The sequence below is a fragment of the Diadema antillarum genome, unplaced genomic scaffold, assembly GCF_040938485.1.
Source record: "Diadema antillarum isolate AM-2024a unplaced genomic scaffold, OU_Dant_1.0 scf00000085, whole genome shotgun sequence".
NCBI lineage: Eukaryota > Metazoa > Echinodermata > Echinoidea > Diadematoida > Diadematidae > Diadema > Diadema antillarum.
Window position 1 is genome coordinate 920,277 of NW_027270974.1, and position 19,942 is coordinate 940,218.

A 19,942-nucleotide genomic window follows, 5' to 3' on the forward strand; every position below is an offset into this window, starting at 1 on the left:
GTCCCCATTATGTTTGACTCATGTTATCCCATTGAGAATGGACTGATTTTGCTACAACACACATTTCCGATAGATGCTTGCCCGAGTCTTCTTGGGACTAGTCATCAATGGGCTAATCAATGATGAGTCTTTGTCCTTACTAGGGGGCTAATAACAAAAAAAAAGTATGAAAGGATAAGAAAAATATGATTTCCAAAGCTGAGAATGATCTACCTTTGGTATAAATATGAGGGCCAACGTGATGGCCGAACAGAAGACTATGGTGAAAGAAGTGAAGCCGTAGACAGCATTGTTTTGACTCTTGATTATCAGCGTGACTGGAGCTGTGATGATACACAGAACCTGGATGGGGGGAAAGAAAATACTCATAGATGAGGAAGAAAACACAAAAACAATAATACATAAGATAAGGAAAAGGGCAAAATGATGATGATGATGATGATGATGATGATGATGAACAGCATTTACAGTATATAGTACCATTTATCTGTAAAGAACATTCAGAGGCACTAAAAACGTGTTTATAAAAATAGTAGAAAAAAAAGTATTAAATATAGGGCACAAACCTGGATATTTTTTGGTCCCAGTAAATGATGATCAGGGTACTATGAATCAGCATAAGTCAACATCTATTTGCATTGCACAAGTCTTTAAGAATCTGGAGCCACATCCTCCACTATACCCAGGTGCTACTAGAACACCAAACAAAATTTAGAGCACCATGGTACCCAAAATTGAGAAATTCAACATCGCTTGCATGCGCACTTCATAATAACTTACATAATTGAAAATGAGGAGCGAGTGGAACCTCTTCAAAGTCTACAGAGATTTTAGAAACTTGGAGGGAAAGGATTTGAAGGGGCCCTGAAATCCAAATGCATGTTGATTTGTGTTGATTTATGATACCCTCAACATCACTTGACTCAGCATAACTTGCGTGTTTCCTCGCCACATCTTTTGTCAGTCACATTAATATCACAGAAACATGCAAGTTATGCTGAGTCGAGGTGAAGGTGCATCCCAATGTCTTTTGTTAAACATTTCAGCGCTGTAGCAATGATTGACAGATGAGGTCATCTGAGGAATATTAGTTTGGAAGGATTTTTTGTGGGCGTTCCCAAGTAATCTGAAGAAAAATAGAAGAAAAAAATCGTAAAAAATATATGGAATGTTTCTAGATATTTGTTTCACCACGAAAGTGATGTTGAGGGCATCATAAATCAACACAAATCAACATGCATTTGGATTTCAGGGCCCCTTTAATCACAGACAAAGTTGCTCAGGGAGTATTCACACTGAATTACATTTCTTTTTTTCTGGTAGCATATCTCAGTCCTGACAAGACATGAGTTTGTCTACCTAGAGCAGATTGTGATATAAAAGTGAACATAAAAAAAAAATACCCATACAACTGGAATCTAGTTTCACAGTGACTACTTTGTGCTCTGAAATCAAGAAACCCCTCAAACTCCGAGACTAATTGGGCCTACACAGGGACTACACCGACTTACAGCTACGTTGTAGATTGCCATGCCAACCAGACGTGAGTCGTTGAGGTCGCGGACGGTCATATTCCGCGTCTCGTAGGCCAGGAAAAGGCCAAAAATGAGTAGAAGGCCATTGATGCCGTACAAGATACCTGACAAATGAGGGCAGAAGATGGCGGGAAGAAAATTAGGTATGATTGCTGCAGACAAGAGTTGACATTTACAACAATAAATTGCCAAGGGCAAGATATGTGTGAATACATATAAAGACACATTGTGTATATATATATATAGATATACGTACATCTATCATATATATATATATATATACCAAGGCACATCTTGAATACATAAACCTTATCATAAGAAACTCTGAGTGCTGGAAGCCATACAAGATACCAGGAAGTACATATCGTTGATGAAACCTATCAACATGATCTGGGCCCTGTTAAAAGGAGAGTTAAAATCGACTATAAAGTTGATTTCAACTGTAAGTCTATGGCAGACTGTGTGGTAAGGAAATTTAAAATCGATCTTATCTTTTGATAAAACGGGGCCCTGCACTGAAGGGCAATAACGTCGTGTATACAGTTACCCACAAGTCTGCAATGCTATTTTGAGACAGTAAGCCCTGTCAAGTGCTTCTTGGCTTCTGAGGTCTATCCCCATTTGTGAGATGCCCAACCACATTTTCTTTTTTAATGATTGGAAAACCAAGAGAGGATTAAAGATGCATGGTTGAGGGTAGGGCAATATTGGTTGAGCAAACCTCACTCAAGGGTGGTCAATATAACATTTAGAGTAAAAACACCATTAAGTGTCACAAGAAAGCATGACAAGAGGGAGTGTACAGTATGTGAATGCACAGTACAGCCTATTTCAAAGAGATCTAGAAATGTGAGACACATGACATGCACTATCGCCATTAGCACGGTTGCCTTCTGGTCAATATCAACTTACAGGTCCTGTTTACTATTGGGAGCAGTGATTTAAAAAAAAACATTCAAGATATCACTTTTTATGCATATGTGTAGGTCAATTGTATCACAAAACATCCTACCATATCAGAATTTTGCAATATAGCCTCAAATATAAGGAGATATCACTATTTTTCTCATTAAATCATAACTGTAGACAGCTAAGTCTGGAAACATTTTATTATAACTATTGTTCTCATTTTGTATACTTAACAACACTTAACAACGATTATACTGGTTCAAATTTTTACATTGGTTGTTTCTATCCCTAACTCACATTTTAGAACTATTTTGAAGCAATAATGCTGGAATTTTGTTTCATCTGCAAATGGTAAATCATGCCTTTAAGTGTAACAAGAAAGCATGACAAGAGGGAATTTACAGCATGTGAATGCACAGTACAGCCTGTTTCAAAGAGATCTAGGAATGTAAAACATACAACGTGCAATAGTGCTATTTGCAAGGTTTCCCGCCGGTCAATATCAACTTAATATTGCATGTGGGGGAAATATTCACCTAGCCAGATGGGGAGGTTCTTGGCCTTGCAGTGCTCCAGCTGTGGAAGGATCTCCAGATCATCCTCAGGGATACTCTCCTTAGTGAAGTTGACCGTGATGCGGTACATGGGGTCAACGCCCTGCCATGCAGCGATGATGGACGAGTCCAGTACGAAGATGCCAGCAATCATGATGTACATCTTCCAAGTGTTGACTTTCTGCTTTGAGTGGGCATGGGAAAAGGGAGTGTAAAGTTTACAAATGTCGTAAAGTTTGTTTCCATTCTCTACTGAATACGAGACATCGGTCTAACCCGACTTTCTCCTTCTGAATTGAATTTTCATGGTTTTGTCATTACAGATTGCTACATAGGCCAAGCCTCTAATCATTCATCTCAGTTTACCACATCTTAATCTAGTTGATTGTAACCAAACCTTAATTTGGAAAGTTGGCTCTTGGTATAAAAACAGACTTTTCCAAACAGTCATTCAATTTGTTAGCTGTGCAACTGATAAAGTGGATAAAACTGTGCACTTTTTTCTTCCTTTCATTTTGAGTGATACATACACATATCTGTTTTTGTTTTCAAAGTAATAAGATAAGGTGGCTAATACCTATGTTTCTACATAGTTCTCACTATCACAACTTTACATAAATTCAGAAGTCTAAGATTCTTTGACTAGTGTGACCCATCATCATTCTCCACACTCACATCATTTAGCACGATATTGTATCTACATTTTGTTCAGCTGTGTTTAAAAAAAAAAAAAAAAATCTACCACAAATCATACAATGAGGAAGAAATGCCACTAGATGAAGGGAGTCTTATTGAATCTGCCTTGCTGTTTCATTCATATGAGTTCACCCAATCTGATGTTCTTCAAAGCTGACAGAAATGATGACCACTGCAACTCTCTGTGGGTTTTGTGATGCAGTATAACACTTTGAATGGGTTATCTTGGGTTCTACTTGTCAAAGTTTCTCTACTCACCTGCAAGCTAACTTTCCTCCTCCTTCTCCTCCCATCATCATTATCCGTCTTCTCCTGGGTTACCAGGGAGTGCATCATCCAGATCTTGGAGAACATGGAGCCATAGCCGAGGGAGAAGCCGGTACTCAGGAGCCACGCGATGGACTGGTGGTAGACAGAGAGAGATAGAGAGAGATAGATATTTATATATTACAAAGGAGTATACTGACAGAAAAAACAAACAGAAACATTATATATAAAACAGAAACATATAACATATGTTTCTGTTTGTTTTTCTATATTATCATATAGGAACATATTATGTTCCTCATACTGATTCAAAACACAAAAAGATTCTACTCCCCCTCTTCTACACCTTGCTTCTCACTTTCTCTTCTCACCACAGTAATTTTCAGGTCTCCCCATGTGGTATAATCCAAACCTCTCTCTATGAGAAACATATGTGTGTTTTTTTTTTGTGTAGAATATAGAGAGATTATGCAGAAAGCATACAGATCAAAAAGAAAGGAACAAAATGGATGAATAATAGTTGGGAAGATGACAAGAGTACAGATAAGTTATGACAGTGGATGCTTGATAGGAAAGTAGAAAGAAATAATATAACAGAGAGTGAGAGAAACATATATCTATCAGAATGGTGAGAGACTAGAAGATATCGGACACAGTGCGAGGAACAGACATGGATATTGATTGATACCAAGATGTATGAAGTGCTATATTTTCATTTGATGAATAGACATGCGAACAAATGGAAAAAGAGATATCAAAAGAGGAGATCAATAAGAACACATATACTGTATACAACTTTCTGTGATTTTTTTTTTTGTTTGATTCTCTTATTTCTCTTCATGTAAAATTGTCAGCAAGTGACAGTTTTTATCTTGAAATATCTTGAACAGAAGTAATCATCTTGAAGTTTGACAAACAATCAGTTCCTTGCACTTCTCTTTCTTTCTTCTTGCCGTCACGCCATGCCGTGCGATTGTACTTCCATCGTTTGTGAGCCGCCCAGATGCCTTCCCGCTGCGGTGTTAATTTCAATTCTCCGCCCTACTTCAATTGGGGCAAGTCAATATAATCTGCTTAGTTGTCCTCCTAATCTTGTATGTTGCTTGTGGGTCGCTAATCGCCAGCACACACAAATTTTGATTGCTTATCTTGCCTCCAGTCAGCCAGGGAACTACAGTCACAGGTATAAATTAAAGCCAGAGTGCAAGGGAGTGCGAAGGAGTGTAAGAGGAGGGAAAGAGGGAGATAGGGGCGAGAGGAAGCCCCCCTTCCTGCAAAACACCAGATTCCTGGTTTCTCTCATCTTCATTAACCCACTGAGGACTGACTGATTTTGCTACAACACGCACTTTCAGTAGACGCTTGCCCTAGTATACTTGGGACTCATCCTCAACAGGTTAAGTATTGCCATCATGGATATAGGCATTTTTCTCCCCTGGACATATACGGAAGAAAATTAGTGTACAGACAATGTAAATACCCAGCCTTGATTGATAACAAGTTGGAACGCAAAAAAAAACACCAAACAAACAAACAACAACAACAACAACAGTCATTAACGATCCCGTACACTCTTCCAAACAGCAGAAATAAATTTCATACAAGATTTATGCCACGCCCAGAGCAGCAGCAAAGCAATTCAGTTTAATTACAATGATTTGATATGCTTTTTTGTCTGGGTTGTTGTTGTTTTATTTTTCAGAGGGAGGGGACAAAGCCGATAGCAAAAGTGATATTGCCGCTGTGTAAATCAATAGTCATGTCGCCAGCTTATGAATTGAAATCATAAAATGCAAAATATTAAGTGAAGGATATTTATATATGTTCTGAAAAACAAAAATAGCAACCATCCCATCCCTCTGATCCGACTGCAATACCCTAATAAACCACAGCAGAACTAGCAGACCAAACAGAATGAATGAATGATATTGCAGACTAGTGTAAATCAACACTGGTTTACAACTGGACCCCAAGGATAATCAGCTTAGCATAACTGAATGTGGGCTATACAGCCATCTTCTCAGATGGAAAATGAACAAGCAAATGAATGAATGAATGAATGAATGAATGAATGAATGAATGAATGAATGAATGAATGAGATAGAGAGAAGGATAAGGAGACAAAGATCAAGAGGGAGAGACCAACAACAACAACAAAACAACTTCCCATCAGATGTTTTCACGAGGGAAGAGTCAATTGTATTACGAGCAGTGGAACAAAAAGTACACCAGAAACTGGATCACACGGGTCAAAAAGTTGTTAACAAGATCTTAAATTCATCCACAAAATGAAGGAAAAAAAAGCCCCATTGGGCAGAGCAGATACAAAAAAAGGAAGAATGATAAGACAACATAAACCACAAAAGGTAAAGAAAACAGCTCACCAATCACAGTGGAAATTAATTTCCTCTTGTCTTGTTTTGCTCAGACTTTTCAGCACCCACAATAATTGTGCGTAACATTCCCTTCATGTGTTGGACAAACATTTTTCTGAGGAAGCGCGGGTTCCTAATTGAATGAGGCTGCAGTCGCGGAAAAGTGCAGATGAATTTCTCAGTCGTTATTCGGTGCTTTACAGGGAGGTGAGAAAGAAAGCATGTCCAGAAGCAGGGGCCTGGATGGGCGACAATCCTCATAAGCAATTCAAGCCCAACCCAGAGTCACCAAAAGGAACGACCGCGGATTTGATTTGCACATTGCTTCTGGCACCAACAACCACGAGAAGGGAATGTTTCCATTTGCACCCACATCCGACAAGAAAAAAACTCTTCGACCTGAATGAAATGTTCTCTCATTTCAGTTGTTTTTCTTTCTTTCCAGTTTTTTTAATACTTTTCTTTTTGGTCATGGTGAGGGGGGGGGGGGGCCTAACTTTCCTAATTTTCATGCGCTTCCCGTGTTCTGTGAAACTATTATTTGTGTAACCCCCTGTGAACTATCATAATCACATTACCACTTGCCAATGAGTCAAATTGCCGAGAACATGACTTCTTTTTTTGTTTTGTTCTTGATTTTCATCCTTGATTATGCCAAGTTTTATTTCCCTTGAAAAAATAAATACAACACACATGCTCACTGTGCCAACTAAAGTCTTTGGTACTGATCATTGTGATCTTTTCAGACTACCTTAAAGAGGAATGAAACCCACATGTGACTGCAGCAATAATAGAAGACAAAATCAGGGAGAGTTTGATGACAATTGGGGGCAATTCAATCAAAAGTGATCCATGCTTAAAGTTTCATCACTGGATGAGATGGCTACCCTAGTTTGTGAAGTCATGTTCAGAAAATGATACAAAGAATGTATAAAGAGAATCCCACAAAATTATTTCTTTGTGAAACATACTGGCACATGTTAACGGTAACATTATTCCCCCTGCTTTTTTAACATAGCTTACTAGGTCAAGTGCTCTTGTCATTATGCTAAAATGTAAAAATGTGTTGAATGTGCTTATTCTTGGCAATCGTTCTGTATGCAAATTAAGATGTAACTCATGTAATTATATTACTGATGTATTGTATAATTGATGAAAATGATGATAATCGTTGAAAGTATTTATACTACTGTTTTGTTCTATGTTTATGAAGTTGCAGAAAATTGATGTATTTGAAAAAAAATGGCATACAGAGAATAAATCAAATCATATCAAATCATATCAAATCAAATCAATATATCACTGTCACTAATGTTGTAATCTTCTACTTCAATGATAGCACCAAAGCTTTTAAGACTCATTACATTTGAACTGTTTCTCCAATATTCCTCAAACTTTCACTGGTGTATTTTACAGTGTACCACTGTTTCTGCTTTCATTCACACACATATATATAACATATAAACATATATACATATATATATCTCACTCACTCAATTATTGGTTTCATTCGCCTGTAATGCACTTCACTCTCTATAGCCCAAAGCCAGTATCAATATTTTCACAGGATATTCGAGACCTAACTGCTCGACCCTTCTCCCTAATTACGGGGACGTCCTATGTTCAGAATTTAATTTATTTTGTGGGCCATATCTACCTTACCAAAGAATTTTCTGTAATATTAAATTATCCATAAGAGCTTACACTGTAAAACATTTTGTGGTTTTATGTGTCTAACAACATATACACAAACAAAAAAGCAGCCCCCCCCCCCAACAAAAAAATGAGATTGCATTTTAATACCATTTAAAACTGAAATCCTTCAACAGAACATCAGAACAGGAAGCAACTCAGGTATGATCAATACAAATTTCATCACTCAAATACCTTTACACGCAGGAGTTTTGTAACTTTCATGGAGAACAAGGAAGAGCAACAGCGACAAGTACATTTACCCATTCCTAATGGGACCAGGTTCCCATGGAAGTAACTGATATACGGGAACCTGGTATACCAGGTTCCCAATATGAACACAAGAGTGCCTGCTTTCATGGTCTAAATTCATGTTTCTTTGTGTTATTATGTCCCCCAAAATGGGTTTTATAAATAGATTAGAGTTTATTCTCTCCGCACTTGTTCTCTTTTTGTTAAAAAATGCATATATCACAGTATTTTTACCTTATTTCTGAATTAGTTTGAGCTTGCTCTGCTACAAAACTTTTATGAACATGTACATTAGCGATCAAAGCTGAGCTCAGTAGATTTGTGTGTTCGCTGACCCCAGTCATCCCATTCAGGTGTCTGGTTTTGTGTAGAACAAAAGAGTCTGTGAGCCCATCAGTGCACGCTCTATTCATACATCGCACTCGATTGATATTTCCATTATTAAAAGACACAGGTAGTTGATCTTGGAGGGGGGATACATGAACCACTTGACTGCTTTCGCACAGTTCGATTACCAACCTGTCTGTTCTCTGTAGATGGGAGAATAGAATGTTGTTTGGGGGCATTAAAGACACTCAGGGAATTGCGGTTAAGGAACTGGTTAAGAATGCTCTCACTGAAATTAATGGATAAGGATTCATTATACCCACAAACTGTCAGAGGGCAGTAAAAAGATGAGTCACACCTACGAACACATTCCATGTATGATTCACCTCAAAATGTTCCAGCCTACACTCCTGAAAAAAAAATGCAGACAGACTCTCATTCTATCATTAATAAAACATAATGAAAATCCCACTCTCTCTCTACTTTTTTTTTTTTACATCTGGGAATATTATTGCGACAATGATGCCACTCTTTCTAAGAAAAGACATCAGATATTGATTCAGCATCATTTTCTTTTTTTCCTGCTTACTCTAAGTGGTGGGGGATTATCCCCGAAGATGAATTTGATGCTGTGATGGAATTTTGATAATTCGTCGGCTGAGAATGATAAGGGCGTTAAAATGCCACTAAAGCCATACCGTTCAAGGCACCTTAATGCTATTCTCATTCTCAGCCGACAAATTGTGATTTGTATCTAGGAGGTGTTAAAGACCTGAAAACAATGCCTTCACAACTGCAAAAGCATTCTGTCTGAAACCTGTCAAACAAAGCTTCTGAAAAAAAAAAACCCACAGACTAATATTTCATGGAAGTCCTTTATCATTAAAACCATATCCTATGACGATATGGGCATACAAGGGAAAAGAAAGAAAAATGAATAAAGGTTTTGATAGAAAATTGTGGCTTTACTCGACACCCGCCCCAAAGCCTTTAAGGGGTATAAATACCTTAAACACTATCACTAATCTTTTTTACCCATCCCCTCGCCCCTATAGCTGGAAGACTAGAGCTCGCAGGTCGTTTACCCTCTACGAGAGGTCTCCTGCTGTAAACGCACTGTATTCAACCGTTACCTTTATCTTCTGAAACATGGAGTGATATTGGAGGAAAGCTTTAAGAAAAGACTTCACTTTATGCTCTGTACTTACACCACTACTAACACTACTAGCAACTTATGTAATTATTCAACATTACTTGTTGAACTAATGACTGGAAATAACTTTTTTCAAAGAGCGCAAAAAAGAAGTGACTTTTGATTTTGATTGCTACTCATAACAACTTCATCAATTACACGTCTTTTATGTCTGCCCTCCTGTAGATTTCTATTACCACTGGACATGCTTTAATTAAGTTACAGCTGAAAAAAAAAAAATCTAGCCACAATTCAATGACCTTCGACCTTGATGAAAAATTCAACCATGGCATCTACACCTTGTGTACATGCCTGAGCCAAGTAAAACGAGAAAGTCAGAGAGTATTGAATAGCAATAGCCAGTAATGAAATAGAAGCAGAGATGGACAACCCCAAAACATAACACTTCTGGCCATTCAGAGACATACAACTGCCTACTTTTGTATCATATGTCTAATTTTTTACCACTCAATATGTACAGCATATCATCTGTAAACCACAGTTTCCGATAACAACATTCTAAGACTCTGATTGCCCTACATTCATTCTTTTTCATTTCTATTTTTTTTTTTGCCAGCAAACTTCCATCTCCACCGTCTTCAAAGTTTCTTGTTGCAGTTTGCAGATGAAAATCGATACGCGCACTTGCACCAGATAAAAGATTAATCAGCCGAACCATACGCGCGTATGGCGTGTGAATTTCATTTTCTGCCAGCTCAACCCGAAAACGATACCCTGATATCCCACACATGCCGTTCCACTGACATTCCCGGGATCTCTTTTTCCTTAGCAAAAGGATGATTTTTCTTTTTTAACTTTTTTTTTGCATTTTTGCCGATGGCAGTAATATGAGTAACTTCTCCATAAATTTACTCTTGGCATGTGCAATATTTTCCAAGATATCAATATGATACTATTGTGTAAATTTCACTCATGTGAATGCTGCACTCATACTCCTACATACAAGTATAATAATGATGATGATGATGATGATGACAATGACGATGACGATGATAATAATAATAATAATAATAATAATGATAATGATAATAATAATGATGATAATAATAATGATAATAATAATAATAATAATAATAATAATAATAATGATAATGATAATAATAATAATAATAATAATATCATATTAATAATAATATCAATGATAAAAGAACCATAATAGCTGTTACTATTACTATTACTTTTACTATATTCTAGGGTAGCCTCTTCAGTGTTAGAGCAGTACCCCTGCTCTACCAGCAGATAAAATGGCCTGCCTCATCCCTCTTCATGTAGATGGATTAGGCAGAATGAGAGAATTGATAAAAAACAATGTGAGAATAAAGGAGAGAGAGAGAGAGTGAAAGAAAGATGGAAGAGAAAGAGAGACAGAAAGACAGACAAGGTGAATGTGACAATTTCAATCTCTGGATGCATCGTGGATCATCCATATATTATCTTCATTTAAACCTAGGCTTCTGTATGTTTGTTTGCACATCTGCAGAAACTGAATTAAAATCTGACAGACCTTGGATGATGCAGGCGTCCGGGATTTGAGGGTTCTGAAAAGTTTCTCTGAGAAAATAACACTTAAATTCTTTAATCCCTCCTCCTGCAACTGGTTCAAACCCATGAACTGCAGAAGCTAGGCCACAAGAATGGCATAATTGTGACCTGCTACAACAAAAGGATCCAAAAGTCGGGGAGGACAATTTTCTGAAAATGGCATAATATTATTCCCGTACCCTTCTACTTTAATTTCATATAGCACAACTCATAAAACTACTCGGTTGCGAAGATATCGATGATTTTATTAGCGCATGTAAAGTGGTTGAGGAAATCAGAGTTTCGAGAAAAACGCCTTCAAAGTTGTCCTTCCGACGCTATCATGGTCATGGGAGGCGAGACAGTTTTCACCGCTTGACAATAGAAGGCACGCTCCTAGCGACCTCCGCCATGTTCAGTCAAGCTTAGCGCCAACGGTCTCCGCATGACCAATCGGTAATCAGGATGCCACGCACCGACCAATAAGACCACTCCCTCGTTGCTACGGGGCGGAGTCTAGCTGTGGCGCTAAATCCAAATCTTCGGACACGTTTCTCTTACATTGAAAGTCGGAAAATCATGGCCCAGAAAAACGCTGATTTTTTGCCTTTCCTTTGATCATTTAGCTTCGAAATTTCAGCAGCTGATGGACAAAACATTAGACTACAAAATTATGCCAAAAACAGAAATCTGATTGTTTTGACCAATTTTGATGATGTGACTTCAAACTTGATTTTCTCGGCTTGGCCGTCAGTGACTTTAGGATCCTTTTGTTGTAGCGGGTCACAATTGCCCCTTCAAAAGGAGGTCACCTTACTGGCTCCCCCCCCCCCAACTTTTAATTCATAGCATCTACACTAACTAAAGCAAGGGACTGAAAATCCCATGAATCCAAATTCAAGAAACTCAAACCCTCCTTGAACATATTGCCAGATTTTGTTGGTGCAAGACCCACAAAATTCAGACAAATCAGAATGAAATTTATACAAAGGGGCAAACGTTTCAGCAGTTTATGGATTAACCCATTGAGGATGAGTCACGAGTATACTCAGACACGTGTCTATGGGAAATGCATGTTGTAGCGAAATCATACCGTCCTCAACGGGTTAAGCTGCTTCACAATACTTCAGGCTCTGTATTGAAGGGAGGCTTACACCCCCGCCCCCAATAAAAGTATCAGAATTGCAGAGAAGAGATAGTTTAGATCTTTCATTGCCCCCTTTATAAGGAAACTTCCTCTTTCACAGAAAAGATGACTGTATGTCCACAGATTATTACTCTTCATAATTTTTGACAGATATTTGGCTGTCCTAACCTTTGTTTAACCTGTCGAGGACGAGCTGATTTTGCTGTAACACGCATTTCCCATAGACACCTGGCCGAGTATACCCAGGACTGGTCTTCAATGGGTTAAAGGTCATGTTTACCTTTAGGAGCAGTGATTTTAAAAAATGTTCAAGATATCACATTTGATGCATATAATTATGTAGGTCTGTTGTATCACAAAACATCCTACCATTTGAAATTTTTGCAATAAAGCCTAAAATATAGGGAGATATCAGTATTTTTCTCATTAAACCATAACTGTGGACATTTTAGTCTGGAAACATTTTTATTATAACTATTGTTCACATTTTGTGTATTTACCAATACTTAAAATTGATTATACGGATTCAAATTTTTACAGTGGTTGTTTCTATCCCTAACTTACATTTTAGAACTATTTTAATGCACTAATGCTGGGTTTTTGTTTCTTCTGCATATGGTAAATTATGCCTTTAAGAGAAGAATGTCAACTTGCTAGGCCAATTTTTATGCTCAAGGGAATTTTTGTGTTAGCATGGAATGATTTTTCCTTCTTTCTGCTTTTCATTCCAGCCTATCTCCTGCTTTTGTGTCATTCACATTGCATGTGGCTGACCACGAATACATTCTCCGCTTCATCTCACACTGTGCAGCCCCTGGGGATTTGTGCGACACAAGAAATTATGCAAATACCTGCTAGTCCATGATAACCCGACCAGACACAATTGCAGTGAGCAATGATCGGGGGATGGTTTCTAATGTACCCCCCCCCCTTTTCTCCTCCTTTCACTTCACTGGCTTGCTTCTGTATTCACATGGAGAAAAAAAGGCTTCTGGGACCCATACTTCACCAGTTTTGGATGTCAGAAATCACATTTCAGCTCTACATTTACCCCTGTACAGTGAAGTAGGTATCCCATCCAGCCTGGAGTGAGAAAGGGCAACATTACCATGTGACTTTTGAAGTGTGAGGGTTGCATATTGATTGGGTGAACAATCCATGGATCACCAAGTTAACCTGTTCCTTACAGGAACCTAGCTAGCTGGTATACCAGGTTCCTGTGGCATCAGCTGATATACAGGAACCTGGTATATCATACCAGGCTCCTAAAATGTAGACAAGAGTATCTGCATTAGTGGTCTAAATTCATCTTTGCATGAAAAAAAAGACTTTGATCAAAAGATTCGAATTTTTTCTATCAATATCTGTTCTTTTTCTGTTTCAAAACTGCATATATTTTTGTCCAGTTTACCTTTTTCTTACATAGTAGCAGTGTCTTTGTTTTGTTACAAAACTCGTATGAAAAAGTATGTAGCTACAAAGGTTGAGCTCATTAGATTTTTGCTTTCACTGACCCTGTTCATGTACCATTACTGCCTATAACAAAAAAGAATTTGCAAGCCTATCAGCACATGCTCTATTCATACTCCATGCCTAATCATTAAGTTGCATTGTTTGATGGCACATGCAGTTGACCATGGAAAGGGGATACACATAGGCCAACAACTTGACTGCTTGTGCGCTGAGGATTTACAAACCTGTCTGTTCTCTGTTCTGCAAAAAAGAATCTTGTTCGAGGCATTGAAGGCTTATCGAGAATTGTGGGAGGAATAGGTTAAGCACCTTGTTGAGTGACCAGGGGGGCGTTTCATCAATGAGTTCGTCGGAGGTTTTCACCGACAAATTTGCTATCAGCCAATCAGACGCAAGGATTTCAGTAGCTTTTAACAGTTGTCAGTGTAAATCACTGACAAAAAGTTTCATGAAACGGTTCCCTGTAATGCGTACATAGCAAGCCTCTCAGATGACGTTGACAACTGTAGCATTCCAGCAGCATCAAAGCACGAAAATTGTATTTTTTCACTTCATGACTAAAGGGAATCTGGAGTACCAGCATGAATACACAGGGCTCAAAAGCCCTCTGTGTGAAAAAAACCCCCCTAAACTTTGCAAATCTGTCAAAGTAACAAAATGAAAGATATCAAACAGTTGCAACATGAAAGGCACATAAGAGAATTTTAAGATGTACAACATTTGTTACTTGAGAAATTTTTCACATGGTTGCTGCTCCATCATGATAATTGTACATAAACAAAAATTCATTCTCTGACAAAAGAAGACAAATGAAAATGAGGATGATAAGGATGATGATGATGAACTGATACTCACATGACAAATTCTGGAGAACTGCTCATCTTTTTTCTCCTCGTCAAAATTGGAGCCGTCGAAGCCAAGCAGAAACACACAAATAAGAGCAGCGATGCAGCCGAGAGCTGTGACATTGTTTACATGAGGCTGGGAACACTGGATGTATCTAGATTAAAGTTAGACAAAAAAGAAGATAATAATTGGTAACACTCTAAAATGAGGAATGTTCATGTGCATTTTAATTTTGCAAAGTTAAAGTGCATGCTAAAGATCTTGTCTACACTATATGCATTGAATGTTAGAGGCAACTCATGAAAATTTCATGCTGCGAATAAGGCCATCGCCTCCCATTCACAAAAATTCCATGCCGTAAAAAATGTTGTGTTATACAGTATCCAAAATAAAAATCCCTGCCTAGCATCAAAGTAAAATGGATCAATGAAAATAATGCCACTGTTGAATTTCGCGAAGAAAGACAATACTTATCACTTTTTCAATCTCTGCCTTCAGTTTACTTTTCAATGAATTTCAACAACTCAATGCAACAAATATCTATTGACAAGAATTGTTCACACTTGCAAAACTTTTTAGACAATTACATATCACCAGCATAAATAGCCGCGGTCAAACTGGCAAAAGATTACAAAGTCTTCACGAAGTTTGCTCATCCGCCCACTCTAGCCGCCAAACTTCTTGACCTGTAAGTTCTCGAAATTTAGGTAACTGGTGCACATGCGCAAAAAAAGAAGAAAGAGCACAATGTCTGACAGGTAGCGATTGTGATGTAACAATGTACACACGTACATCACAATGAAAGAGCGCTTTGGAGGTATGGCCTGCGAAGAGATGGTGGACTAGTCACATGAAAAACTTTGCAAAGTTTTAGTTGCTAAGCATTCACACTGCCTAATGATCAAGAAGATTAGTGGGGGTCCAGGAAATATCACAAGCTTGTGTGGAAAGTTTTGTGAGAAGTTCTGACAGAAGTTTGCAGTCACACTGGCAAAACTTCCAGATCTTAAAGACCATAATTGTAAGCTTTGTGATCTTTTGCCGGTGTGACCGCAGCTATTGTCACTGTTCTCGGACCTACCCGGTGTGTTGGAAGCATAGATTGAAGCCAATGCAGAAGACTGCAAAGCAAATGATGACGCTGGCCAGAACGGAGACGCAGATGAAGAGCTGGCGCGAGATCCGCTGCAGGTGGATCTCAGTATCTACCCCATCCCTGGGTATTCCTGTACCTGTAGCAAGTAAGATGATCAAGAGAGCATGAAGGAATGACTGACACAGACATAGCAGTGGTGGTAATTCTATGCAAAAGTTTTCCATCTATATGGCTATAGCTTTACATGGCTAACCTATACCCACTCAAACAAGGTTCATTTGTAGATACAAATGACATCAGAATAGCTAAGATCAATTCTGCTGACTATTCAATTCAATTCAATAGTTTATTTATTTCCATCATCACAAAGAAAAGAAAAGAAAAAGTTGACATAATCCAAAGTGATACAATTTTTTTTTTTCATCTGTTTTCATCTTTCTTATTGTGGACAAAGTTCTTCTGGACACAGATGACAGTAATATCTGAGGTAAATTCTATCATTTGATGTTCTATGAATATCAATACAACATAAAGAATTGTGAACATTGAATATCATTCATGTCATATTGTTAACTTTTAGATTAGATTCATATATTTGAATCCTTTAAACTGCAGTATATCAGCACCTATAATTCAAATCTTTAGAATTAAACTGTCATGTTGTCTTTTGCAAATTCCACAGATTAAAGCTATTAATTTGAATCTATCCTCCCAACTCTTAATTTCAATATATCCTCCAAACTCTACTTTCTTCGATCAAAATATATGCACTTTCAGTTCAGATCATTTGATTGAAATCTCTTTCTTCGAGCAGGCTCAGCGGATCAAAACTTTCATCAAGCCCAAATTTGTTGAAGAGGTATGGCATGTGGCGTTGGGAGAGAGACGAGAAACACGCTCTCTTCAACTGAAGTAGCCGATGTCCTTCAGAGGCCGAGGCCCTCCCAGTTTCCTTGTTTTGGGCCTCAGTGTTCTGTCCGCCTTTGCAGCCTTGGCCTTTGTTGGTGGAATCGATTCCACCGGCTCACACTTGCTCAAGTTCACTCGCAGCCTTGACTGGCTAACTCTATGAGCATCAAGCACTTGCTCTCTTCCCTCAAAATCTTGACAAGGTGTTCTCAACTTTTTCTCTCTCTTCTTTTGACAGTGTAACATGGCTCCTCCTCACACTGCTTGAATATTAAAAACCTGAAACACATGTTCACATACAAGTACAAACAACACGTTTTACAAAAAGTGCAAATTCACCCTCCCTTGTTGCTATGCATTAAAGTGCCTTTCTGTCATATGTTTTAATATATAACTTGAAATATATAATTTAAAATACTATGTTTGTTGCCAGTAGATTAAACACATTATGTAGTTATGTTTATATGCTAATATATATCAAAGTATATGAAAAGTAGTAACTCCTATCTCATTTGAAGGTATACCAGATATCTTCCTCACATATGTTTGGAATATAAACCCTCAAAAATATATAGTGGCATACGTGTACATACAGATTTGAAATGACAATCTATAGGGCAATACACTTTTCTTCTTTGATACAACATTTGTTTATATCACAAAATAATATGCTAGAATATATAACTTGGAAACTATTCCTTGAAATGCATGTTTTTAAGCAGCCATCATAATTTGTCCCCACATCATATCAAACAAACATTAAGCAGCTAAATAGTACAGGAATATTTTGAATGAGGGAAGAAATTCAAGAAACCTTTCTTTTGATATACATCAGAGCATAGATGTGTACAAAAAGACATATATTCATAACAGCAACTCTTTGGGTTTCTTGTGAAATATGCTGTTGTTGAAAAATCATCTTGACACACTTTTATTGTATAATCTAATTATAATCTAATTATAATCTAATCTAATTATAATCTAATTTTTTTCACCTTGAAGTCTTACAGTACATCATCTACGTGTATCTCTGATCTTTAACCCGTTGAGGACGGACTGATTTTGCTATAACACGCATGTCCCATAGACACCTGTCCGAGTATTCTCTTTACTCGTCCTCTAACGGGTTAATCAGCTCAAATCATTTCAACTCTAACCTTCTTTCTCTGTCTGTCTGTCTGCCTGTCTGTCTGTTTCCTTCCCCCAGAAACCCCACCCCCCTTGTAACAGCGAAATCAATTTCTCTAAATCATGCATAGCCTCTTCAGTTGTACTTTTTTTTCCTCACATTCTCAACATTTCTTTCCTTCAACTTTCTTTCACTCCTTTTTTCCCCCCTTCTCTCTGTCAAGTAACCAAAATCTGATTAATGCTCTCTGCACAGCAGCAAATATAGGACAGATTTGTAGGCCAAAACAGCGATCCGTGCAGTCCTGGCATGGGACCATTTGTTTAGGTGGGACATGAAGTGTCCACTAATCGAATTCCCGACCCTAATCCAGCAGAAGGATCGTACATAAGTACACCTCACACTTGACATGTCCTTGCCACGGTGAGGAGGAGACGACGTCTCTTAATTGTGTGTCTGCGTCTGTGTGTCTGTGTGTCTGTCTATCTGTCTGTGCCTCTGTGTGTGAGCCAGTGTGTGCATCTGGATGGTTCTGTGTTTTTATAGTACATTCTTGTCTCGTCTATACAGCAAGACATGCTAACATTTTGCTAAGTATTGACCTTGAAGAAAGATAGGGGAGGACAAACACCTTGCATAAAAGTGTCTGCACACAAACATACACACAAAAAAATGCACGCATAACACGGACATAAATGTACATGCATGCGTTCATACATTATTACACACAGACAGACATTAATACACATATGTATACATACACATAGTTATACATACATCCATATATACACATTCATACGCATACACACACACATAAGGGCACACATATGTATATAAAATGACTAATGGAGGTGTGAGATAGAGGCACATGGATATTGGAAATTGGAAATTGAAATGCTTTCTGCCCTGATTGGCACAAAAACTAATCAAAATGAATAGAAAATATCTAATCCCCACTATCCCTATTGTGTTGCCTTATTTGACTGTGGCAAATTGCTACACCTCATTTTTCTTACTAATTAGGTCAAATTTGGAGGGATAATCTGGATGTTCAGTAAAAACCTTGCCAAGTTAATGCAAAGTGCAGAGGTGCATAAAGGGTTGAAAAAAGAGAAATAAAAAGACAGAAATAATATTCATGTAAAGTAACACAAAAAATATTCCTGTGAGAGAAATTATTTGTAGATTTTTGTAACTTGTAAATCACAGAGAAATCAGTAGAAGATTTTCATGAAATGTAACAAAGAGAAAAATCCAGCGAATGGAGTAGAACGAGGAAGAATGAATAAGAGGGAGCAAGTTGCTGGGGATCATCGCGAGAAAGTCAAAGTCGGGAAATGGTATACTGAGACTAGGATTGGGTCACAACTCAAATGGAGGTCAGTGGAAAGCTTTTAAGCAGCAAACTAATCCCAGGGAAACAGAGCAGCGAGCCCTAAAAAAAGGGTTTCACACTCCACTCGGGACAGTCGGCACACCGAATTAAAAGGGTGAGAGCGTCATGCAAAATTTAAACCATTGTCACCCACTAGATGAGTGCACAGCCATTTGCACCGAGTATGGACAACGTCACCTGCTAAGTTCTCACTTAACACTTTCAGTCCTGTCAACAGTATGATTATATGCAAAGTCAATGGGATTTTAGCCTTGTGGAACTACACGGGTTAAAGGTTTTCTTTGCAGGATAATATTACAAAATGTCTCTGCTGGTATGTATGTTTACATTTCAAGCATGTATACAATGTACTAATGCTTCTGCAAGAACTGATTTAAGAATTCAAACATGCAGTGAATGAAAAATGTGTGTCGTGATCTATAGTAGATATAGATATGTTTTTCAATAGATTACTAATATTATGTGCACATCTATGAAGATATGAATGTTCATATTTTCCATATCATAAAGGTCTTTATATGTATATATTCATATATATGTAAACATATATTGTGTGTATGTGTGTGTGTGAAGGACAGGAGAGATAGATAGATAGATAGATAGAT

General features: G+C 37.8%; 1 protein-coding gene across 1 annotated transcript in view; it reads right to left on the reverse strand.

Annotated features, from left to right (window-relative positions):
• The window catches only part of LOC139717918 (gamma-aminobutyric acid type B receptor subunit 1-like), a 307,083-nt gene that overhangs the window by 2,612 nt on the left and 284,529 nt on the right, over positions 1 to 19,942 (reverse strand). Inside the window, exons 10-15 of the mRNA XM_071629404.1 lie at positions 15,889 to 16,039; positions 14,817 to 14,961; positions 3,953 to 4,096; positions 2,981 to 3,179; positions 1,512 to 1,639; positions 214 to 342 (exon numbers count right to left, since the gene is read on the reverse strand). Of these exons, the coding sequence (XP_071485505.1) occupies positions 214 to 342; positions 1,512 to 1,639; positions 2,981 to 3,179; positions 3,953 to 4,096; positions 14,817 to 14,961; positions 15,889 to 16,039 (896 nt within the window). The remainder of the gene's footprint in view (positions 1 to 213; positions 343 to 1,511; positions 1,640 to 2,980; positions 3,180 to 3,952; positions 4,097 to 14,816; positions 14,962 to 15,888; positions 16,040 to 19,942) is intronic.